At 40.2% G+C, this 26,152-nt stretch overlaps 1 protein-coding gene across 1 annotated transcript in view; it reads left to right on the top strand.

Moving 5' to 3' along the window:
• Positions 1 to 26,152, top strand: part of Ube4A (Ubiquitination factor E4A) — a 38,619-nt gene that overhangs the window by 2,383 nt on the left and 10,084 nt on the right. The window contains exons 2-7 of the mRNA XM_067154185.2: positions 8,123 to 8,320; positions 12,457 to 12,754; positions 15,620 to 15,765; positions 17,763 to 17,912; positions 20,686 to 20,769; positions 25,036 to 25,195. Of these exons, the coding sequence (XP_067010286.2) occupies positions 8,123 to 8,320; positions 12,457 to 12,754; positions 15,620 to 15,765; positions 17,763 to 17,912; positions 20,686 to 20,769; positions 25,036 to 25,195 (1,036 nt within the window). The remainder of the gene's footprint in view (positions 1 to 8,122; positions 8,321 to 12,456; positions 12,755 to 15,619; positions 15,766 to 17,762; positions 17,913 to 20,685; positions 20,770 to 25,035; positions 25,196 to 26,152) is intronic.

The raw sequence follows: 26,152 nt of genomic DNA, 5'->3' as shown, positions 1-26,152 counted from the left end.
GGCTCAGTCCGGTGGTATTTGAATGCACAAGACTACATACAAAGGACAGGTTTCCACTGGTTACAGACGTTCGAAATAATCACCCAAGATTTCCACTGTGCGTTGCCAGCGGTGGGGCAGGCGCTTGAATACCATTCACTGCATGTGTGTCGCTAACGTGTGACACCTGTCTCCGAAATTCTGTTACAATATTCTCTTTGTTAACAAACCGTTGTCCACATAATGGCTTCTTGACTTTGGGGATTAGATCATAGTCATATGGGCTCAGATCAGGCGAATAAGGCGAGTATGGATAAACCTCCCATCCCCACCGTTGTAAGCGACACTGAACGATGGTTGTTGTATGAGCTGTTGCGTTATCGTGTAGGATTATGGCATTGTCCAAAAGATCTGGACGTTTGGCTTGCACTACATGGCGCAATTTGTACAACAAAAAGGAATTGTAATAAACATCTTTGTCCGTAGACACTGGACGGCCTGGGCCAGGCAAATCGGCAGTTGATACTGTACCCGGTTTGAATGTCTCCACCCACCTCGCCACTGTTCTATAGAAGTAAGTTTAAATAACCATCTAATCGATACTTTATTAATGCCTCAGGCAAAATTGAATAAAATTAAAACTTACAGGACATGTTTCGACCACTTGACAATGTTTTTCTTTTCAGTTCTTTATTTATACAGCTGAAGAGGACCACTAAGTGGTTGAAACATGTCCTGTAAGTTTTAATTTTATTCAATTTTGCCTGAGGCATTAATAAAGTATCGATTAGGTGGTTATTTATACTTACTTCTTGATTAAACATCGATACGGTCATGAAATGGACAACTTGTAATACTGTTCTATAGGGCATGGCATGCACACCTAATGCTTCCCGCAGCTCTGCATGGCGTTGGCGTGCATTTCTGCCGCTGAGAACTGCTATTTTAATATACGATCGTTGCTCCTGCTTGTTGACTTCCATTTTGTGATGCTCTCACTCACACACTGAACTTGGGGGCCTGCTTAGACCCACACTGTTGTTTACATACACCATCTAGTGGCATCATACGCAAGTACATACCGTACATTTCCAAATGCATATCTTAGATTTTCCGTGTTGTCTCCTGTTCGCGAGAAAAAAAGTAGTTGCCATGACTTATGAATCGACCTACATGTTAACTATGGAAGGTGTGAAATTCACTGATTTTTTGGCTGCACCCCCCATTAGTAAGGTTGTACCTTTCAAATCATTACCAAAGCAGGGATTCGATTCCAAACCTCTCGGTGGTGTTCATATGGAGTGAGGGCATATAACGCTGTTGATGGTGATTCATCTGTTGGATGGTGGATGTTACGCCTTGAGTAGAACCATTGGTGTTATTCGACAGTAGTTTGCTTATGTGCCGACACTGGATTGTCTCCCTCTGCCTACGTCATTATCGTTATCATCTCACACCTAAACACCTAGGTCGCCTATAGGTGTCAAATAGACCTGCGCCAGGCAAACCAAACATGCCCTCGGACACTCCCAGCACTGAGAGCCACTCGCTAAATAAATTTGTAGGTCTTTCAAGTGATATGTAGAAAGATACGAACAAGAGTAGGAACACACAGTAGCAGGTCAGTGTCGAGGGAGGGAGCAATACTACCAGGAGACTGCAACAAACATGAAAACACAAAATTACAAGGACTATCACTACATCTTCAAATAGATGAGATATCTCATCAAACACAGTTCTTCTCAGCCCGTTACAACCTTGTTTCTGCTTCGCACTTTCATCAGGAAGCACATACATGGGATTGTAAATAAAGGGTACAGATCACTACACATGATTGAGGGTATTTAGGCGGTTGTAGTAAGGATTTAAAGGAGAGGGTATATAGGTCTCAGGAAAGACCCCAACTAGAGTATGGTTCCAGTCTATGGAACCTTCACCACGATTACTTGATTCGAAAACTGGAAAAAATCCAAAGAAAAGCAGCTCAATTTGTTCTGGGTGATTTCCGACAAGAGTAGTGTTATGAAAATGTTGCGAAGTTTGGGCTGGGAAGACTTGGGGGGGGGAAGGAGACGAACTGTACGACTAAGTGGTATATTAATGAAGAGATGGTGTGGAACGTTTGGTAAGTAGATAAATAAGTTTGAGTTGTGTTTTTAAAAGTAGAAAATATTACAATATGAAGATAAAGTCAGAATTAAAGAGAACAAATTGTGGCAAATATTTGTTTATAGGTAGGGGAGTTGCGGGTTGGAATAATTTACCAAGGGATATGTTCAATAAATTTCCAAATTCTTTGAAATCATTTAAGAAAAAGTTTGGCAAACAACAGATAGGAAATCTGCCACCTGGGCGATTGCCCTAAATGCTGGTCAATGTTAATGGATTGATTTTGATCTGAAGGGCGGGCTTTGACACTAGTGGCTGCGCAGTTTGGGTCACATAGCTGTTGGCTTGCATTCAAAAGATAGTGATTTCGAACCCTGCTGTCGGCAGCCCTGAAGATGGTTTTCCGTGGTTTCCCTTTTCACACCAAGCAAATGCCAGGCCTTAATTGAGGCGATGGCCGCGTCCTTGCTGCTCCTACCCCTTTCCTATCCGATCATTGCTGAAAGTCCTATCTGTGTCGGTGCAACGTAAAAAACAGAAAAAATCAACACTTACTGAGCGGGACGTCTTCAGTCTTGATGTGGGAAGTATAGGATAATTGCAAGGGAACTGAGGACAGTGCTCTGCTGTTCTTAGTGGCGTACTGGGGTCGCCAGGCAATACCATCAACTGTTTCATTGATGTAAACACAGTTTGGGAGGTGAAGATGATTTTCCTCCATTGGTATTTTTACAGCATACAGTATTAGCTGAGCACAGTGAGGGGTTAAGCTATGTTTAGGTGTGTGTATTCATTTATCACCGTCAGTGCATCCGTTTTTGTATTGAATTATGGGAGTGACACCATATTGAATGTATTAGCCAAATAGCGGTGTTCCTTCAGCTTCCCATTTTATTAAATGTCAATCACCGGGCGAGTTGGCCGTGCGCGTAGAGGCGCGCGGCTGTGAGCTTGCATCCGGGAGATAGTAGGTTCGAATCCCACTATTGGCAGCCCTGAAGATGGTTTTCCGTGGTTTCCCATTTTCACACCAGGCAAATGCTGGGGCTGTACCTTAATTAAGGCCACGGCCGCTTCCTTCCAACTCCTAGGCCTTTCCTATCCCATCGTCGCCATAAGACCTATCTGTGTCGGTGCGACGTAAAGCCCCTAGCAAAAAAAAAAAAAAAGAAGAAAAAAATGTCAATCAATTTATGATATTTTGCTATAAATGTAAAAATACTTCTTAGGATGGGTTTGCAGTTGTACAGCAGCCATAGTGAACTCATCCGCCTCACCTAAGGTAAGATCGATAAGATTCAAGATTCAACATCCTAAAAAAAAAAAAAAAAAAAAACCCCATGGCACTACAGCCCTTGAAGGGCCTTGGCCTACCAAGCGACCGCTGCTCAGCCCGAAGGCCTGCAGATTACGAGGTGTCGTGTGGTCAGCACGACGAATCCTCTCGGCCGTTATTCTTGGCTTTCTAGACCGGGATTCAACATCCTAACTTTTGTAATTTTTGCTTAGGATTTCTCCTGAAGTTTTGCCTTAACGTACGAGTCTCTCGGATCAGTTGGTCGGCAGGCACGCACAGCTTATCTGTCTCCCGTTGACTCATCACTTCCCGTTACACAGCGCAGCTACAGCACGGGAATGCTCGCACTTCGCAGTTCAGGTCCGTGCTTAGAACGTATATCAAGTGGTGATCTGTCGCTCCAACTGTTCTCGAGTTGTAAAGTGTTATTTTTGGGTATAATTCTCATAATGCCTCCACATTTGTACACGTCAGTAGAGGAACGGGTAATGGAAGTGGAAATGTCGTATGGCTTATAGTGCCGGGAGTGTCCGGGGACGAGTTCGGCTCGCCAGGTGCAGGTCTTTCAATCTGACGCCATAGGCGACCTGCGTGTCGTGATGAGGATGAAATTATGATGGAGACTACACATACTCCCAGCCCCCATGCCAGAGAAATTAAATAATTATGGTTAAAATTCCCGACCCTGCCGGGATTCGAACCTGGAACCCCTGTGACCAAAGGCCAGCACGCTAACCATTTAGCCATGGAGCCGGACCAGAGGAACGGGTATTTATGTACGACAATTACGTGAAAATAAAGTCTTGCAGGGAAGTCGTTAGGCAATTTGTAACACAATTTCCAGGTGTACGCCCTCCACAGATAGACTGTGCGGAAATTCGTAAACAAATGGAGAGGAACCGGTTCTTTACTCGGTAAGAAGCAAAGTGTTAAAAAAACTTGTACTTAACAAAGAAAAAAGTAAATGAAATCGCAGAAAGATTAGAACATACATGTACCAAATACCTATGATGACTTGCTTTACAATGGCAAAAAATGAAAGTATCCTCCAAATCAATACATCATATATTCCGTCATTAGACGGAGTAAACAAGATCAGACATGTTTCGGCTCGTTTGAGCCATCTTCAATGAAAAAAAATTAGGGGGGTTGGAATAATTTACATAATATGAGTTGAAAAAATGCTAAAAAACATAATGAAAGCGCAAATGAAAAAACAAACAAAAGAGAGCCTATACGGAAACAAAATTAGCACAAATATACAATATTTACATCAATATGCAGAGCATAAAACAACTTATTGTGACAAAATTCAGTGAAACAGGTGTATATTGTATATTGTATATTTGTGCTAATTTTGTTTCCGTATAGGCTCTCTTTTGTTTGTTTTTTCATTTGCGCTTTCATTTTTTTTTTAAAGCATTTTTTCAACTCATATTATGTAAATTATTCCAACCCCCCTAATTTTTTTCACTGAAGATGGCTCAAACGAGCCGAAACATGTCTGATCTTGTTTACTCCGTCTAATGACGGAATATATGATGTATTGATTTGGAGGATACTTTCATTTTTCGCCATTGTAAAGTGAAAACCGTCAATACGGAGTGATTCTAATATCTTGTAAAGTAATATGATGACTTGGACAAGAAACCGGGGTTCTGGAGAGCTCAGCATGGCAGGCTACCAAAATTTGAAAATTGAATATATTTGGAGAGAAATAGGCTCAATTACGGGAGACAAACTTATACGTGTGAATTGGAGTTTCTTAAGACGATGCCTGAAATGTATGGATGCAGTAGAACATTTCCAACATCTACTGTCATAAGGTATAAGCTTATTTTCTTAATTCTCATGTTATGCACGGATAAAGTGAGAAAAGTGGTGTCCTTGTTGCTGTGGTGCAGAACGAGGAGTGATGTGATGACTCTACAGGCGGCATATAAGCTGGGCGTGCCTGTCGGCTAACCGATGGGAGAAACTCGCTGTAGAAGAAGAAAAGGAACCCAGTGGGATAATGAATATAAGTACTGTGATGGAAAGAAACAAGTGTCAAATAAATTAATATATTGGGCTACCTTTTACATTCTGTTTCCATCCAATGTTCCTATTCTTTTCCACTTTTATAAACCTTTATCTTCCTCCTTTTATCCAGCTTTCTTCATATCCTACAAGAAAAGGAACCCAGTGGGATAATGAATATAAGTACTGTGATGGAAAGAAACAAGTGTCAAATAAATTAATATATTGGGCTACCTTTTACATTCTGTTTCCATCCAATGTTCCTATTCTTTTCCACTTTTATAAACCTTTATCTTCCTCCTTTTATCCAGCTTTCTTCATATCCTACAAGAAAAGGAACCCAGTGGGATAATGAATATAAGTACTGTAATGGAAAGAAAAAAGTGTCAAATCAATTAATATATTGGGCTACCTTTTACATTCTGTTTCCATCCAATGTTCCTATTCTTTCCCACTTTTATAAACCTTTATCTTCCTCTCTCTCTATCCAGCTTTCTTCATATCCTACACAGCATCTGTTTACGTGGTCCTAGGTCTGTTGTTGTTGCCACTCCTCCCTGGACCTTCATGGCTTGTAAGAAGACGCCTTGTTTATTTATTTCCTGCCAGGGAAGTAAAATAGTATGTGCTATGAAGATTCAATACATGTTGCTGTGATCCAACATTGTATGCGCAACACTGCAGAAAGTTTATCAAAATTAAAGAAATGTCAGATCACAGTAAGGGATCATTATCATCATAGTCATCCTTTAACCGTCTCCAGTCGCCCGGGTGCGTTACAAGAGAGCTCTCCATTTTTGTCTATCCAGGTACATTTCTTCCTTCTCAGCTTGGCGCCATTCCACTCCTTTTCCTTCCAGGTCCTGCTTTACTTCACTGATCCACCATTTCCCTGGTCTGCCTCTAGGTCTTTTGCCTTCCAGTTCCTTTTCTAGCCATTTTCTTGCTTTCTCAGTTGATGCATCCTTTTTATGTGGCCATACCATTTGAGTCTTGATGTTCTTACATTTTTGCTTAGTGGCTGCTTTACTTGTGTCTTATGACAGACCTCTTCATTCTGGATCTTATCTCTTCTTGGTTTCTGTAGCATTGACCTCAGGACCTTCATTTCTGCAGCCTGCTACTATCTCTGTTGTACAGTTTCTAGTGCATATGTAGTTATTGGCACGAAATACACTTAATAAAGGGTTCCCTTTGCACTTAAAGGTATTTCCTATAAAAGAGACCTAACTTGGTGATAAAATTGTGTTCCTTTTTGGGCGCTGTTAGTGATTTCAGCAGAGGACTTTGCGTCACTAGTTACAATACTACCAAGATATTAAAAATGGTTAAAGTTTTCTACTTTCTCGCCGGCCAGTTAACCTGTATAGCTTGCCCGCTGACTGGCATCACTACTGTTTTTGTTGGCTGATTTTTGGGCCAAACTGCTGGGATAATGTCAAAAAACACCCGCAGTATTTATCACAGAAAAATGAAAAACCTAACCCAACCTATCTCTTCTCTATTTTATCACTTAACTTTTCCACTTAAATTTCTTTTGGCATTTTCTCATTCCTTGCTTTCTCTCTTCTTGTTTTCTGCACCGTACTTCTCTCAAGAATTTCCTGTCTGACATCTGCATTCGAGTCCCATCTCTTTTTGTCATCAGCTACGTTTCTGCTCGATATGTTGTTTTGGGTATGTAATACTGGACATAGTTTCTTTTGCTTTCATTGGCTTCTCTTTATCCTTAATAAGTTTTGTATGTTGTACGAGAAACTCCCTCCAGAATCAATCCATTTGCTAATTTCGGTATCTGTCATCTGGCATTCGGGAGATAGTGGGTTTGAACCTCACCATTGGCAGCCCTAAAAATGGTTTTGCATGGTGTTCCAGATTGATATCAGGCAATTGCTGGGGATGTATCTTAATTAAGGCCATGTTCGCTTCCTGCCCATTCCTACCTCTATACCATTGATGCTATAACACCTGTCTGTGTCAGTGTGATGTAAAACAAACAAACAAACAAACAAACAAACAGAATCTCATTATTTACTCTTTCATTCTGCATTGGTTCACATCCCAGATACTTGAAGGTTTCCACCAATACCATACCTTTGATCCCAATTTAATATGACTTTTCCATGGTAAAAAATATCATCTTAATGGCCTTTTTTCCAGTTTTGTGGGATCAGCAACAACCGATGTGGAATCGGCCCAGTCTTACAGGCAAATGCCCTTCTTGATGACAACCCTATATGGAGGGATTCCCCAGTTTAAGGAAAGAAATCATTTGCTATCCCCGAGAACTTGAAATTATTAAAAAAATTGGAGCAGTGTGATTCTTCGGGCCCAGCCGAGTGGCCGTGCAGTTAGGGGTGCGCAGCTGTGATCTTGCATCCCGGAAATAGTGGGTTCGAACCCCACTGTTGGCAGCCCTGAAGATGTTTTCCGTGGTTTCCCATTTTCACACCAGGAAAATCCTGGGGCTGTACCTCGGTTAAGGCCATGGCCGCTTCCTTTCCACTCCTAGCCCTTTCCTATCCCATTGTCACCATAAGACCTATCTCTGTCGGGGCGACATAAAGCAAATAGTAAAATATATATATATTCTTTGGGCTTTGTTTGGTTAATGAGGTAAACTATTTGACTAGGACTGATATTTTTTTTTAATGAAAAACTTAGTGAACACATGTCCTGTGTTATAATGGTAATCTCATGGTACTGTTCTAATCTTAGATACTTAAGTCTGCGGGCTGCTCTGTTGGAACCTTCAATGCTCCAGAAGATGGTTGAGCTCCACGTCGCTACTGCCGTGTGGTTGGTGCAGATAACTTTAGATTTGGATGAAGATGGGGCTACCAGAACTTCTTACAACCCAACCAAGTTCCGTGAGCTGACATTCCCACTTCCAGAACGTGTTCCGGCCACACTGAGGTATTTATGGGCTGACTTGTGCTAACTGTCAAATATTTAAAATACTGGAATAATTTTCATGGTAATGAATTGCAAAGAGACTGTTTTATTAACACATTACAATATTGGATCTTGAAATCTGCGTGGCACTTCCTTACTCAGATCACATAAGAGTTTTGTCTCTACATTGCTCAGAATTAAAAAAGAATGGTATTTCTGGATCATTCGTGTCGACAGTAACAAGGAAACGCACTTTCTAATTTTCCATCATGTCTGTATGTAGCCTATTGTACGGGCATCACGAAAAAATGGCTGAAGAGAATTGAATGAAAATCGGTATGTAAAGTCGGCGAATAAGGCACTACAATATATGTTATAAATAATTTTATACTCGCTGGCTGAAATGTAGTTTAGGGGAAGGTGCCTAAAATTCAGTTTTTAAATACCTATGTGATGGACGGACGGATGGAATGTTTTCTGTACTTATCTAGTCTTCTTCATCCGTTATGTCCCGTGACTGCATTTGGACTTAAGCCAGTTCCCGTGTTCGGGTCATGATTACTGTGTAGGGGAGTAAGGGGAATTCTGTAGCCCAGGGTACGACAAATCCTGGGTGGCTATAATTCTTTCTTTGGCGCCTTCTTTTGCGAGCTGAGTATAATCTCCCTCTTTATATATTTAATTCCCGGTTTGGTGTCGCTGAACTGTTGCAAATGGCATTTAATAATACACAAATCCTTTATACTCCATACGATTTATCGAACTCGTTGAACAAGAGAATGAGGTTAGGTAACGGCGAGAATCTTGACAAATATGGGCAATTTCTGCTTTGATATTAATATTATCATGTTAAATAATAAGCCATCAATGTTTGGCTCATGAAATGTCTTATCAGTACACAGTTTATGATGAAAACCATGAATTTGAATTTAAATAATAAGCAATAGAAGAAAAATTAATGTTAAGTACAAACGTTTGGGCGTTGAGAAAACTTCTCGTAAAGAAAATATTACCGACATAGAAATAACTAAATAACTCAAGAATACTTCTCATGTAAATCACTCGAATAATATCCTAGCGTTACAAAAATGTTGCGAAGTTTGGGCTGGGAAGACTTGGCAGAAAAGAGACGAGCTGCTCGACTAAGCGGTATGTTACAAGTAACAACTCTCATTATTGTTCCGTATTGAAAATGACGTTAAGCAAAAATATCTACAGGATAATTTAATAAAACCACCTATTCAATAGATACCACATTTAATGTGGTTTAAATCTACATGAATATACATAGACTTATCAGGTACATGTTTCACCCTTTTTTTGGGCATCTTCAGCCTGTAGACAACCTTAAGGTCAAGGTCCGGGACCTTATTTAACCATATATAGTATAAAATATGAACATTAATGTTACACAGTAATAACCTCTTAAATTTAACATACCACAACAATATTTTTAAAAATGTGAACAAATACATAAATGTGAATGAATAAATTAATGGTATTTTAACACAATTAAAACTTGTCAGTCCTATTCTATCAGTTGGAACGGACAGATCCACCTAGTATGAATTGAACGAATAATCTTAAGATATCTCCCAAGGCCAAGTAACATATCAACAGGAATGATTATTCTTACAAGACTGTTTTTAAGTTTCTAGGACATTCCTTCACAATTAAGCAGCAGCCCAAAAACCAAGGAGCAGCATAAGCTTTTATTCTTCACAATTCATTGTCAACACATACGACAGGAAACCAAGATGCTTATATTTACATTCACAACAAAATTTAATGTATTTTTAAACAATCTTATCTAGTCTACATAAAACAAATGGTTTTAAGTCTCCATTTGTGATTGACAGCACATTCAACACTGGTTTCATCAAGATCAAGTAATTCATCGCCATAAGACCTATCTGTGTCAGTGCAATGTAAAGCAACTAGCAAAAAAAAAAATATATATATATATCAAGTAAATGATATATGTGGGTGAAATGAGCCCCCGGATGTATATACTGTTTACCTAAGACCATTGTTATCCCAATGGTCCTCATGTTAGATGAAAAAGATCCATTTTAGTTTTGGACATTTTTAAAATCAGATAGAATAGGACTGACAAGTTTTAATTGTGTTAAAATACCATTAATTTATTCTTTCAAATTTATGTATTTGTTCATATTTTTTAAAAATGTTGTTGTGGTATGTTAATTTTAAGAGGACCGAGCTCAATAGCTGCAGTCGCTTAAGTGCGGCCAGTATCCAGTATTCGGGAGACAGTGGGTTCAAACCCCACTGTCGGCAGCCCTGAAAATGGTTTACCGTGGTTTCCCATTTTCATGCCAGGCAAATGCTGGGGCTGTACCTTAATTAAGGCCACGGCCGCTTCCTTCCCATTCCTAGACCTTTCCTGTCCCATCGTCGCCATAAGACCTCTCTGTGTTGGTGCGACGTAAGGCAAATAGCGAAAGAAAAGAAATTTTAAGAGTTTATTACTGTTTAATAATAACGTTCATATTTTATACTATATATGGTTAAATAAGGTCCCGGATCTTGACCTTAAGGTTGTCTACAGGCTGAAGATGCCCAAAAAAAGGGTGAAACATATACCTGATATGTCTATAAATATTCATGTAGATTTAAACCACATTAAACATGGTATGTATTGAATGGGTGGTTTTATTAAAATATCCTTGAGATATTTTTGCCTTAGCGGTATGTTCTGAGCTGTCATTGGAGAGTTGGCGTGGAATGACATTAGTAGACAAATACGTTTGAATGGTGTGTTTAAAAGTAGGAAAGATCATAATATGAAGATAAAGTTGGAATTCAGGAAGACAAATTGGGGCAAATATTGGTTTATAGGAAGGGGAGTTAAGGATTGGAATAACTTACCAAGAGAGATGTTCAATAAATTTCCAATTTCTTTGAAATCATTTAAGAAAAGGCTAGGAAAACAACAGAGAGGGAATCTGCCACCTGGGCGACTGCTCTAAATGCAGATCAGTAGTGATTGATTGATCAAAATATAATCTCTTTTGCTATTAAATTGATTATTTTAGGAGAGCTGCTATTGTAAAGTGAAATAGAACATATTCTCGTGGAATGATTGACAGGAGATGCGCAGACGTAAACCATCCATTAAGATCTGTTTTAACAAGACTCGCAATTCATGGTTTTCATCATAAATTGTGTACAAATAAGAAATTTCAGGAGCCAAATATTGAGTGAGTGTGTGTGTGTTTTTTTAAATGTGGAAAACACTGTGACAAGCATCATATAACTGTTTGCAACAAGAGAATCAGATCGATAGTCGCTTACAGTTAAGACTGAATTACATAAATTGTACTTGCACATTTGTGTGCAATTCCAAATATACAGTATATATATAATTTATTTCCATATGCTGACAGCATACGAAGCTCTTAGGCATGTGTATGGACACAAAAGGCACAATGAGGATGTCGTAAAGTACGGGCTGTTCCTTGTATCATATCTTTTTGTAGATAGGTAGATAAAGAATGATTAAGCTTTAGATTATTCATCTTTAAACATATCAGACTAATATATGCAAAGGAATTGTACAATTTGGTGTTGTTGATGACAGTATTCATTTTGCTATTTACATTTTACAAGTTTCTTAGAACAATATCAAAATATATTTATGCAACAATTGGCTAATTTCATAAATTTGTGTACATAGGGGCATGTCTTGTTTAGTTCACTGTCCTACTGTCTGTACATTTTGTGGTACTCTGTTGTACCGGTATTGTATAAAACTATAAAATCACAATACCTATTGCTATTAGTATCATGTTTTATTTTCAGAAGGCTAGACGCCAGTATGTTAATGATTCGAGTACTAGAAAACTTACTTGGCTCCTAGGTTTGAGTGCTGGCTCCTAGATATAAAAACATTTGTCTTGGCCCGCTGCAGCCAATAACTTTGTTTAGTGGAGAATCATCTTTTCCTGTTCAGTGGTGAGGGAAGGGAAAATGCTGCCTCATCTTATTATGTATTTTGTGTTTTGGGGAGTAAATGTAAACTAATGATTTTGATTAAGTCAGTTTTGTTACATCTGTTCGTTCCTTAAAAAATGAAAAAGTAGTTGTATATATCATGTCTTAGTCACCAAGAGTAATATGTCTTGCCCTGTTCTCAGCTGTGTCCCAGAGTTCATCATGGAGAACACGGCATGCTTCCTCAGTTTCATCCGTCGGTTCAGCCCCCGTACTCTAGAAGAGCAAGGTTTTCTTCTTCTCGACCCAATACTTACCCAGGTACTGGTGTTTATGGGTTCTCCTCAACGTATGCGTAATCCCCACCTGAGAGCTCGAATGGCCGAGTGTCTGGAGTCCCTCTTACCTCACCACAGTGAAGAACAACCAGCATTGAACCCCAACCCTCTTGGCAGCTTCTTCAGAGAAAGGCTCTTCAAGGAACATCCTCACAGAAAGCAGGTAGACACAGAATGTTTTGTGTATGGGTTACTTGTTAGTATACATCTATATATATAAAATAAAGTTTTGTCTGTACATTGCTCACAATTTAACCACTCAACGTGGAGTGCCATACACTGCACGCAGACTCCCTATCGCGCAGTGACGTGCATTGCATGCGCGTAGCAGCTTCTGCTTTGTGCTTCTATTTAATTCTTGAACTGCTGCAAATATAATGAGATACAGTAAAACCTCGTCAATTCAAAGTCGTTGGGACACAAAAATCGTACTTCGAATTACGTGATTTTGAATTAACCGCCAACTTATAATTCAGAAATGCCAACTCTTGCCGCATCACAAAATATTCTAAGACACATTACTGCATGCAATTGACCTTCATTCACAGTTTAAACCTTTCAAATACCGAGCTCGATAGCTGCAGTCACTTAAGTGCGGCCAGTATCCAGTAATCGGGAGATAGTGGGTTCGAGCCCTGAAGATGGTTTTCCGTGGTTTCCCATTTTCACACCAGGCAAATGCCGGGGCTGTACCTTAATTAAGGCCACGGCCGCTTCCTTCCACTTCCTAGGCATTTCCTATTTCATCGTTGCCATAAGACATATCTGTGTCGGTGCGACGTAAAGCAAAAAAAAAACCTTTCAAATGCCATGGAAAGAAAGCTATTTCCAAAATGTACCCAAAAATGTACATTTTCAGTATTGAGAATGCACTTGTTTAACTCGCTGACAAACATAACCTCACGCAACGAAAGAAAAAAAAACATGATTGAAAGATGAGTAGAAATCTATACTGCCTTTCCTGTGCAAGTCCTTTATTCATTGGATGACTGTACTGCAGCCTATGCATTTTAGATGTCTTGTCCTAGCACGGAAAGTACCCGATGCCGTTAAAACATTGTGGCTTATCAAACTTTCCTATGACGAGGGGAAGATGTCTTGCTTCTGTGTGCGTTGCAACACAGTACAATAACCTCCACACTCTTGTATGATTTCCCAGCTGGCAATTCTCTCCTTTAAAACCATAAGTCCTTTTGGGCTTGGCATTAAAGAAAATGAATGTTTCATCAGCATCAACAGTATTGTTCGGTGCATATATGAATTGAATATATGAGCCACGCTTTTTCGTCAACTATCGGCATCGCTATTGTTCGCAGATTCTGCTCCTCCGCACGCTGTCTGCTACGTGACATTGTGGCGTTTCTTAAAACACTGAATACAAAAGAATTGCTATTTTACTTGAATTTAGTAAGTATGAAGCACACTGCAGACACATCGAAGTGAGTGAAAGTACAGAGTGCTACCCCTGCATTTTCCAAAAGCACATGGGGCCAAACGCTGGCAACCAGGGATGAGTTAGCTGAAAAATTTATAATGTCCAATAACGGACCATTTATATTGGTATTATAAATTTACTCATTCGGGACACATATTTCTGATTCCCAAGCAGACGTCAATTTTTGATAGTGAGACAAAGTCTCTCATAGTGCATTAGCACTGCCGGAGGCTACAATTAGCCTACCCAGTGGCCTCCACGGTATGCACTAGCCATGCGTCTTCGTAGGTGTGCTAGGTACCAACTGATCAGCCCAGCCTAGCACACGGGGGGAGGGAAACGCTGGCAACCAGGTATGAGTTAGCTGGAAAATTTATAATGTCCAATAACGGACCATTTATATTGATATTACAGGTAACATTGTCATGTATTGTATTCAGAATAGCTGCTGAGTGTTTAATTATCACTGATTTGCCAATGATATTATTTTATCTGGGTCTGCAGAAGATCTGCGGAATGGTAAGGATACAGACTTTGAGAAGGAATGCAAGAAGAAAATAATTACACCAGGACCTCGTTTATCCGGCCCTCATTGTCCAGATCACCGGTTCATCCAGATTGAAAATAATAAACATTTATATTTATTTGTAATGTATGATATTTCTTTTACAGAGTCAATTCTTCTTGAATGTCTTTTCTGCCAAGTATAGTTAAGGACAGCAATTGGAAGTAAGTAAACCGAAGTCTATCAAAGGTACCGTCCCGGCATTCGCCTGGAATTGAGAATGGGAAACTGTAGACTCTTCTGAGTTCCTTGACACATTTGCACGCATTCCCGGATGCTCGGACGTAGATGTGAACGACGTAAATGACTGGTTGAAAAATGACAGTAATTCCGGCCACGGTACAATGACAGATGAATAAATTATTGCCTCTTGCTCCTCGGCAGGTAATGACGAGAGTGATGGTGATTTCAAAAATGAAACCGGCACTCCATCAGAAGAAACAATGGCTCATGGAGATGCAACAATGCAGCTGGACAAACTGATGGCCTGTTTAGAATCCCAGACTGAAACCACACCAGCAGAACTGATGTTAGTAAAAGGTCTTTGCGATCGTGCTGCGCGTAAACGCTATACAAATGTAAAACGGAAAAGGGTCACACATTATTTTAGTGCATAAAACAGAGTCGTAAATGTAAGAAAAGTGTTCTTATATTTTTTGTACAATTGAAAAAAATGTATTACTGTGCAGCTTATGTTTGTATTTTTCTCAGTTCGGTCTTGTCTTGATTGTATTCGTTTTTTTCATTTGTATTTGTGTTTAGTTCTCTCTTTTCTATTTTCTCCGTAAAGGTTAATTAGGTTGAAAAACTGTAAAGTCTGGAGAAAATAAATCATTACATTACATTACTACTCATAACCCCCTTCAGAGGTTGGTATCTTTTCTGTGTTCATCTATAACATTAAAGACGGGTGCTGCTCATCCTCAGCTCCTAATTGCTATAATGATGAAAGTCGGGCGCTGCCCATCCTTGAATGTGTACAGATGCAAGGAATTGGATTGGTATCACTAATATTTCCTGTCTTGTAGATTGTCCACTGTCTTCTGGACGTGTTTGTGGGGATCGAGATGACTGGCCAGAGTGTTCAGTTTGAACAGAAGTTCAACTATCGCCGACCTATGTACATAGTCATGGATTACCTCTGGCAGATCGAAGAGCATCGTGAGTGTTTCAAGTGAGTTGAAATTTTTTCTCTTAGCTGTTTTAATTTACTGCACGATTCACATTCATATGGATGTATGTTTTTTGTGGATTTATGATTTTATTACGATCCTTAACCAATCTGAGACAAAAGACGGGTGCTGCTCGTCCTCAGCTCCTAATTGCTATAATGATGAAAGTCGGGCGCTGCCCATCCGCCATTTGAATCTCCAATTTCTTATTCATAAATATAGATAGTGCTAATTATTGATAGCTGTAGCATGTATTAAAGTGTTTAGAAGTTCCTTGACCACTATCGATTATTTCACGTTAAGTATTTTATCTTCGGTGGATATCTTTTCAGGAATGCGTGTTGGTTTGTTTATATTGCGATCATGGTGGCGCCAAGGCCTGAACGCAATGAGTGGGTGAATGAAGTTCTAAATGAAAATGACTGTGATATAAATGATGATGAATTCAGTACAGGTAATTTTGATGACAATTTGAGTGAAACCCGTGAGGATAGCGAGGAGTGTGTAAACGAAAGCTATGTATGCGCGAGTGATTGGGCCGGGATTCATGAGCCGAATAATCCAGTAAAATTCCATTTCAGCAGTCAGTGCATAGTTAATCCCTTGATTTCTCGACAACTGCTTGAATCTGGAACAGATATTGTGTTTAGTAAATTCTTGGGCGATGATTTATGGATAGAGATCGTAACCAAAACTAATAAATATGCACACAATGCATTTCTGGCTGGCGGGATTGTGGTAATACATAGAAAGATGTATCCGTACATGAAATGAAGGCTTTTTTGCCCTCATCATAATGTCACAGAATACGAAACCTAACGTCAGTGATTACTGGAGCATGAACAAAGCTTTATATTCCAGTACAAGCAGTGCCTTGTTCCCCTTCATTTGGAAGACTCTTTCAAAACTTACCACACAAAGAAAAACTTGGGATGCCCCTGAAAAGTTGTATTCATTTGTCAGATTGGCCATACTAAACCTAATTTTCAGTTAGGAAGTTAATAAAAACCAAAAATTTAAAAAAACAGTAAATATTCCAGTGTTCTGATCCTTCAGGACAGTCATCCCTTACAATAGAACTAAGCTAAGAAATATTCAGTCACAGGGGTCAAACAAGTTCGGAATAAATTTGGACTTCACTACAACATAAAATAGACTGATCCACGCTACAGGAGGATGTTTACCCCTAATTTGAACGTTTCTTATGCGCTATGTTATATGTGACATGTAATTTGGTTTCTCACTACATTACATCAAGACCTTATGTATCAACATATCAAAGAACAATTTGAAGACTTTCATGTGATTAGCTTGCCAGAAATATTGTGATGTTTTACGACTTGATAGATATACTTTCTATTCATATTTGTATTGGTGTTTCGTTCCATATCTTAATGGGCCATGCATTAGTTTCCGTATGGATTTTAATTCCAGTGTACCGGGCGAGTTGGCCGTGCGCGTAGAGGCGCGCGGCTGTGAGCTTGCATCCGGGAGATAGTAGGTTCGAATCCCACTATCGGCAGCCCTGAAAATGGTTTTCCGTGGTTTCCCTATTTCACACCAGGCAAATGCTGGGGCTGTACCTTAATTAAGGCCACGGCCGCTTCCTTCCAACTCATAGGCCCTTTCCTATCCCATCGTCGCCATAAGACCTATCTGTGTCGGCGCGACGTAAAGCCCCTAGGAAAAAAAAAAAAAAATTCCATTGTTCTCTTTTAATAATTCAAATGTAATAATGGTTTAGTACGCATGGTATTTAGCTGAAGATTTCCAATAAGTGGACGAAACATGTACTAATATTTGCTATCAGGTGACATATTTTATCTGAATAAATAGTGGATCTTTTACATTTGTGTATGTTACGTGGTATTTCAACATAATCTTATACTCTTTTCTCATGGTACTACTGAAAATAAGCATTGGATTCTCTGCTGCATTATTTAAATTGCGTCTCAGTGGTTAAGAGATCACATTTAAAATTGAGATCTTGGTTCTCCAGGTCTCTGGCAGCCGAAGCAGAAGCTAACATGGAAGCTGTATCCCCGCCTCTGTTCTTACGCTTCATCAACCTGCTAATGAATGACGCCGTGTTTCTGCTGGATGACGCTCTATCAAACATGGCACAGTTACGACAGATGCAGTCAGCAAGGTTAGTGCTTTTCACCGGAATTACTTTCCCCTCATCAACTAAGTTTGAACGAATGTGGATAGTGCTGAGAGATGAACGTTAGAATGAATTCTTGATTTAATTTAGTTACAGAAGTAAGTCATTTGTTGAAAGACATCTACTGTGAAGATGGTTTTCCTATATTGGCCTAAAGTAAGCCACACCTTTTGAATTTTGAAGTTGCTGGGGAGGAATAAAGAAAAACAATAATTAAAGACTTTGATGGGAGAAACATTGCCAATAGTAGACATGATATAGGCTTTTGGGCTTATGCCTTGTCAAGAAAAGGTGAAATTCTTTACGTTTCGCCTGGCAGCTGAAGCAGAAGTGAATGGTGGTGATGATGATACAGGGTAATTTTTAAAGGCGTTATACCTATATATACGAGATGTCCAGGGACGTGAGACCTGAAAAAGATTATGTATTATGAAGGATATTGTAGTAGTAAGTTAGTGCTTATGTTTGGGGTTTGATTGTTTATATCAGCAAAGGTAAGATGTTAGGAGGGGAATATGATCATAAAACCAAACCAAACCCCATGGCACTACAGCCCTTGAAGGGCCTTGGCCTACCAAGCGACCGCTGCTCAGCTCAAAGGTCTGCAGATTACGAGGTGTCGTGTGGTCAGCACAACAAATCCTCTCGGCTGTTATTCTTGGCTTTACCGGACGAGTTGGCCGTGCGCGTAGAGGCGCGTGGCTGTGAGCTTGCATCCGGGAGATAGTAGGTTCGAATCCCACTATCGGCAGCCCTGAAGATGGTTTTCCGTGGTTTCCCATTTTCACACCAGCCAAATGCTGGGGCTGTACCTTAATTAAGGCCACGGCCGCTTCCTTCCAACTCCTAGGCCTTTCCTATCCCATCGTCGCCATAAGACCTATCTGTGTCGGTGCGACGTAAAGCCCTAGCAAAAAAAAAAAAAAATTCTTGGCTTTCTAGACCAGAGCCGCTATCTCACTGTCGGATAGCTCCTCAGTTCTAATCACGTAGGCTGAGTAGACCTCGAACCAGCCCTCAGGTCCAGGTAAAAATCCCTGGCTTGGCCGCGAATTGAACCCGGGGCCTCCGGGTAAGAGGCAGGCACGCTACCCCTACACCACGGGGCCAGCGGAATATGATCATACAGTAGAAAAAGACAATAGTAGGCAGAAAGACAAGGACAAATATAAAACACAAAAGAACAGACTGTCATAAACTATTGTCTTTATAAATGGGCTCTTGTTTTGTTCTTCGGTGTTCTCATAGTGGCTTCATGGCTAAATGGTGAGCATGCTGACCTGTGGTTCAAGGGTTCCCAGGTTTGATTCCTGGCCAGGTCGGGGATTTTAACCTTCATTGGTTAATTTTGATGGCTCAAAGGCTGGGTGTCTGTGCCGTCTTCATCGCTAGAATTCATAATAGGTAGAGCCTCATCATCGTAGATGTGAAGGTCACCTATAAGGCGTCAGCTCGAAAGACCTGCAACAGGCCTCTTCAGAGGCCACACACTGTTATTATTATTGTTCTCGTGGTTGTCTTTATCTCTTCTTTCTCTTGCTCTCTCTGCTCACACTGACTTAGTCTTTGAAATTGTCTTTTTGTTCGTCCCTAGCTTCCTATTTCAGTGATTTATATTAGCACACTTTTTGTTTCATTTCAAGTACTTAACTCTTTTGCTGCAGAAGTCGACTGTTGTCGACTTACTTCCCTATAGCATTTGGTGTGGTAATCGACTTTTGTTGACTTGGTACTTTCCTGGTATAGTTTCCGCGTGCTTCTTTAACAAAGGCTCATTTAATAATACAAACATGTATAGTCATGTATTGACTATGTACTAAGCATTGTTTGAAAACGTTGCCACCAATATTGGACCTATGTTCATTTGTTATATTTCACCCACCCATCCGCCAACATTCCTGTCAGCTGTCTGGCCGATAGCAGGCTTCACTCAGCAGAAGAAAGTGCCAACGAGGAAGATCTTCATTTTGTATTGGACCAGCGGGATATAAGTGCTGACATTGAAACTGCACTAATGAAGGGAAAAATATTGTACAATAAGCTTCAAAAAAGGCAATTAGTGCTCCTGACTTCAGAAATTCTGTCATAATGGGACTTCTACAATAGTATCCGCGCAGTCCGCTGGTGAAACGAGCAAGACCTTCTGATTACTTACCTCGAGCGCGCCTGACGGAGAGGCACTTTCTTGGGGAGCAGTAAAACAAGAGTCACAAACCTAATTGTGTTGTTTGTTCCATATTACCAGAAAAATGTTCAAAGAAAGGAAAGCGACTGTGCAGGAGAAAACAGACAGTATGTTTTTGTAAGAATTGCCAAGGATGGCCTGCAGTGTGCCCAGTTCCATGTTCGGAGAAGTATCACAGTAATGTGTGTTTCAAGGTCAAATATCACTGCTAGTTTGCCAAAGTTGAGTTAAAAATGGTGCAATGGTGTTGAATGTCACTAACCTTTAAAAAAATAAAGTTTCAATTCATTTGGAAAATACAAAAAAAAATTACATTTTTCTGTAAGTGTTCTGTTTAAAAATAGCGCGGAAATTCAGTTAAATTAAACCTTCTGCTTCTTTGTTTGTTTTGTGTCCCTTTCTTCTACCTCAGTACTGTATAGTTTTCATTCCTATTCACGAGTATCTCTGAGTGTAGGACTAGTAAACTCAGTGTACTCCTGTTAGATATTTCAAGTAGAATCTGTTTATTATTTTTTAAATTTTTTTTTTTTTTTTTTTTTTTTTTTTTTTTTTTTTTTTTTTTTTTTTCAGGGAGGCAGGAGAGTGGCGGAGTCTTCCTGCTCATGAACGAGAACAGAACGAAGGCTTCCTGCAGCACACCGGCATGATTGCAAGGTAAAGTTATAACATCAGATTGTTGAGTTAGATTATATTCCCTCGTGAATGAGGTAATACAAGGACTTTAAATAAAGTAGAGGTAATATTGATAGAACATTACATTCCTTCAGTGTCGTCACTCGCAAAGTGCCAAACATCGGGAAGCCATTGGGGACCATTGACAAGGTGTCCTCTGTCGATGACAGCGACAGAACACCCTACTGCACAGAGAACAGGTGTCTCTATGGATAATTTCCGAACAATCCATCAATGGTCTATGGAAAGAAGACCACTCACGATGTCAATCTGATCTTGAGGAATGGACGACCAACCTGTGCAGTGCAAATCCTCGTGACTCATTCCAACCCGCACGGAACGCCTTGACCCATTGTGCAACCGCCTTACGGTAGTGCGTCCTCTCCACAGGCTTCTTGTATTCCTTGATAACATTCTGATGCATTTTTACCGTAGACGACCTAGATTTTAATCCTTTGAACCTTTTGAAAACATGCTTTTGAGTGGAGAAATTTGACACTCTTTACTTCAATATATCAGAAACAATACTCCCACCTGGATGCTCGTCAGATGCACACTACACATCGACAATAGCACCACCTGATCGTTCCCGTATCATATTTCCGCGTGCCCAATCTTGTAGAACCATTACACAGAGCAGTGGAGACGTTGCTAGGACTAGGTGTTGGTCAGCCATATTCGGGGTAAGTGAACATTAAAATGATAATTTAGAGTGCTTGCTAAGTGATATACTGTACTTTTTGCACGTCGTACTGATCTATCTTGGCGTCCAGGGAGTCGGAGTGGCTAGTTATCCGAACTTCCATGAGAGCAGTTGAGGAGACAACCACCGTGTGGTGGTCTTCTTTCCGGCCTTCACGGAGAGAGGCCATAGTATTGTGTAGGCTGAGGGTAGGTCATGGACAATATATGCGCTCTTATCTCCTAAAGAGGTAAGACCCCACCCCGAGTGTGTTTTTGTGGTGCCGACTTAACCGTGGCCCACATACTCACAGAATGCGCCATTCTCTCTGGCCTAAGATGGAGGCTCGGCAAGCAGGAAACACTTGAACGCATACTAGCCGATGACACGACTATTACTGATCTTGTCATTCGCTTTATGTGCGACAGTGGATTAATCAAGGGTATGTAAATTGCATGTGTTCTGTTACTCGGGGAACTCACGTTCTCTTTTGATTCGTTAGTGAAATTTTCGGCTTAATACATACTGTTTTGTTTTGTACTTAGTTTCGAAATTCCTTTGTAGAATAAATCATTTAGTTTTATTTTAAATTTCTTTTCCATTTCATTTGTTCACAGAGGATGATTATCTCATTGTACTTCCTTTTAAAACAAAAATCACCACCACCAGATAGATACAGAAAGAGCGAGGAGTGGTTGAGATGATTACTTTATTATTATTATTATTATTTAGCGGTACGGCCACCTGTGGGCCACGTTTTCACAATCTTCCTTCTGCCACGCAGGCTGATACCCTTCTCTTAATACTCGCCAAAGATTCTCGAGTCTTTGACTTCTTCTTGCTCGCTCTTCCGCTGAGATGTTCCGTGGCTTCGCATGTTGCTCTTCAGACACATCCCTCATCCCTGTAACCTTCTTCCTAAATGATGTCCTTTCTTTTATATTCTCCTCCTTGATACCTATTTCTGGCAAGTCATTGTGCACCTGTGTAAGCCATCCCTGCAGAAGAATTATCCTGTTGGCCAGTCTCTCAGGGTTCATTCTTTTGATACGCCCATAAAACGTCAGTCTCCTTTTCCTCATCACAGTCGTGATTCTTTCTACTATCTTGTAGAGCTCAAAAATTCGATCTTAACTGGAATGTGTTTGGGTCACTCATAAACTTTCTTGGGCCAAAGATTTATCGTAAGAATCTTCTTTCTCTTTTTTTCAAGGACTGGGTCAGCCATCCTTGTCAAGATTTCTGCTCCATAAAGGCACTCCATTCTAACCACTGTGCAGTAATGTTTTAACGTGGCGTGAATTGAGAGGGACTTGGTTACAGGTGTCATGACGTAGTCTGAATGCCACTCCATCCTTCGCACCCTCTCCTTTAATCCCTCCTTTTCATCTCCATTGAGGGTGAGTATTTCTCCCAGGTATTTAAATTTTTGCACACACTGGATATCCCCATACAGTGTAACAAGTCTGTCCGTGTCGCCTTTTTTTTATAGAATCCATTAATGCTGTTTTTTCGAAGGAGATTCTTAACCCTGTTTTGACTGCAACATTTTGTAGTTTGTAGTTTTCTTGGCTGTTTGACGGTTGTCTGTAATAAGAACGACGTCGTCTGCGAAGGCAAGGCAGCCCAACATCATCGCATTTTTTCCCCTACCTGTCTTTACCCCGTTCTTCATTCCATTTTCAGTCATTCTCAACCTCCATTCCCTAATAACTTTTTCTAAAATGCAATTCAAGAATAGTGGAGAAAGGCCGTCTCCTTGCCTCAAACCTGTTTTTATCTCAAACGGATTTGAGATTTCGTCCGTAAATTTGACTTGAGAAAAGGTGTTTGTAAGAGAATGTCAAATTATTGCCGAGATTTCTCATCCACTCCAAACTCCTGCAGAACATTCATGAGCACTCCACGATCTATGGAATCATATGCCTTTTTGAAATGAACGAAGGTTATGATTGTCCTCTTCTGGTTTCTCATTGATCTTATTTTTATAAGTGATTTTAGACTATAAATCTGCTCAGCACATCAACGCCCTTTCCTGAACCTGGCCTAGTATTCCCAGTTTGTTTATCTAGATGTGTTTCAAGCCTCCGTGGCAATGCTTTGGATACAATTTTGTATGTTGTAGGAAGAAGGGAGATACCTCTGTAGTTGTTGACGTTAGTTTGGTCCCCCTTTTTTTTGTGTGTAAAGGATGAATTGAGTGCATTCTTGCAATCACTTGGTATTTCTTCTTTTTCTTAATTAAAAGTGAATAATTCCTCTAGAATTTCCACAATATTTTCACCTGCAAATTTGAATAATTGCAGTTATTGAATCTTTCGCAGGAGCCGGGCTGAGTGGCTCAGACGGTTAAGGCGCTGGCCTTCTAACCCCAACTTGGCAGGTTCGATCCTGGCTCAGTCCGGTGGTATTTGAAGGTGCTCAAATACGACAGCCTCGTGTTGGTAGATTTACTGGCACATAAAAGAACTCCTGCGGGACTAAATTCTGGCACCTCAGTGTCTCCGAAGACCGTAAAAGTAGTTAGTGGGACGTAAAGCAAATAACATTATTATTAAATTATTATTACTGCAGGAAAGGCCTTTGTGATGTCTGACCCAGCTGTTGGCGGGTGTATATTCTCCACACCGATTACCTTGTGAGGTAATGAAGACCAGATTTGTCATTCCACATACTCCAAGTTCCTAGCGACCTATCCTCATGTCAGTTTTAAGTCCCTCTGGTGGTTTGCCGCCTGACTCTTGTTAGTATTCTTCTTCTTCTCCTGTGGGTGGGGGCCATAGAATAACATCCTCAGTATCCCCTGCTTGTAAGAAGCAACTAAAAGAGGCCCCGAACTTTGGAGCATGGTTTGGCGACTGCGGTGCCATTAGCTGAGTCCTGGCATTGCTTCCACTTATGTTTGCCAGGCTCCTCACTTTCATCTATCCTATCCTACCTCCCCTGGTCAACTCTTGTTCTTTTTCGACCTCAACGTTATTAGCATATGAGGCCTAGGGAGTCTCTTCGTTTTCACGCCCTTAGTGGCCTTTGCCCTTCTCCAATACCTTCATTCTTTGCAGTGTCGAACCTCTTGTATTGCCCGTAAGATTAGTGTTAATTGAGATTGGTTGCTCAGTTGTTTTTCCTTTTAAAATAATAATAACTACCACAACTCTTCTTCTTTTTCTTCCTCAGCTGGGTCGGGACACTTTTGGCAATTCTCAACCTTTCCCTCTCCTCCCATCATTTTTTTTTTTTTTTTTTGTTCCATTCCGGGTTCCTTCTTCTTATACGGGTTGTGATCACGTTTATCAAGCGCTTTCTTTCCCTGTAGCTTCCATCATCTGTTTTGTTATCTTTCCCTTCTCCATTGTTTTTTACTTTTCCAGACCATCTTAGTTTATTCTTCTCAGTCCTGTTGTTCACTTTTCTTCTCCAGTTTCCTTCCCAAGTCTTGCCTTGCTTTTCCTATCACACTTCTAAGGAATTTTATTCAACTGGCTTCAATTTCTCTCTCCACCAAAAAAGTTGTGCCATAAGTCATGTGAAGAACTTTGTGCATACTATCCGATTCTTCTTTCCAGGTTTGATAATATTCTTGGCCGGGAGACCATCCACACCCTGGAATTTCTCACCTCAGAGATAACCTCCATCTTCTGTCACCCGACCATGGTGGAGCGAATTGCTGCTATGCTGAATTACTTCCTCCTCCACCTTGTGGGTCCCAACAAGAAGAACTTCAAGGTGAGCGACTTTAATATCCTCTTGTTCTCGGGGCAAATTTTTAAGGTTTTAAGGGAATGTAAGAAAATCGTGTCAAAACAGTTGGTTGATATTACTGTATTTCCTGGTGTATTAGACCCTCTCGTGTATTCGACCTCCCAACATAATTCATCAGAGAAGAACAACGATACTGTTCGAAGCGGATACCAGCCTTACTGCACAAATTTGTGAATAGTTTCGTCTGTACAACCTGTGCAGTGCAAACACCCATCAAAATCATGTGGTACATCTGTATTTCGTAGTTAAGAAATGTCCACCTCTGTACCATAAGTCTACTGCAGATCTGATTACGTTGCACAAATAGGCAAATAGTTTTGTAGTTAAGAATGTCTGCCTGCGTAATGTTTCACACAATTAGCTGCCATTCTCGGCGGGGCTTGAGTTCGATTCCCAATACCATACTGCCAGAGATTTAAGAAAGGCAGGATGGTTGATATGCGGTAAAAATTGTGTATGCAGCTCCCCTCCATTGGGGGCTTGCCTATAAAGAGCTGCACCACCTCGGTATGAGGAGACGAGTTTACTTAAGTTAAGCAATATTCATGGTGGTTGCTGTTAATATAGCAGGTGAGATCCTTAACAAAGCGGTTGTTTAATATCTCATAACTCGGGTCAGTATACGTAATATTTAGAGAGAAGTAGGTTTAAAATGTGTTAAAAACAATTCTTTTACTCTGCAACGTACCTAACAAATAATAATAATATTGATTTAACGTCCCCACTAACTACTTTCACGATTTTCGGAGACTCCAAACAAAACTTTCCATGCGTTAATAAAAAAATGGAGACAACGAACGTACGAAATTAAACTTTATGATAATAAAACACATTACCGCTGCACCTGTAGATATCCATAAATGCAGCAATCTTTCCTGTTTTTTATTTTTATTCTTTTTGTCGTGGAACTTCTAGCACTAT

Source organism: Anabrus simplex, chromosome 10 (assembly GCF_040414725.1).
Source record: "Anabrus simplex isolate iqAnaSimp1 chromosome 10, ASM4041472v1, whole genome shotgun sequence".
Classification (NCBI taxonomy): domain Eukaryota; kingdom Metazoa; phylum Arthropoda; class Insecta; order Orthoptera; family Tettigoniidae; genus Anabrus; species Anabrus simplex.
The sequence above is the reverse complement of the archived record's forward strand: the minus strand, read 5'-3'. Positions and strand labels throughout refer to the sequence as shown.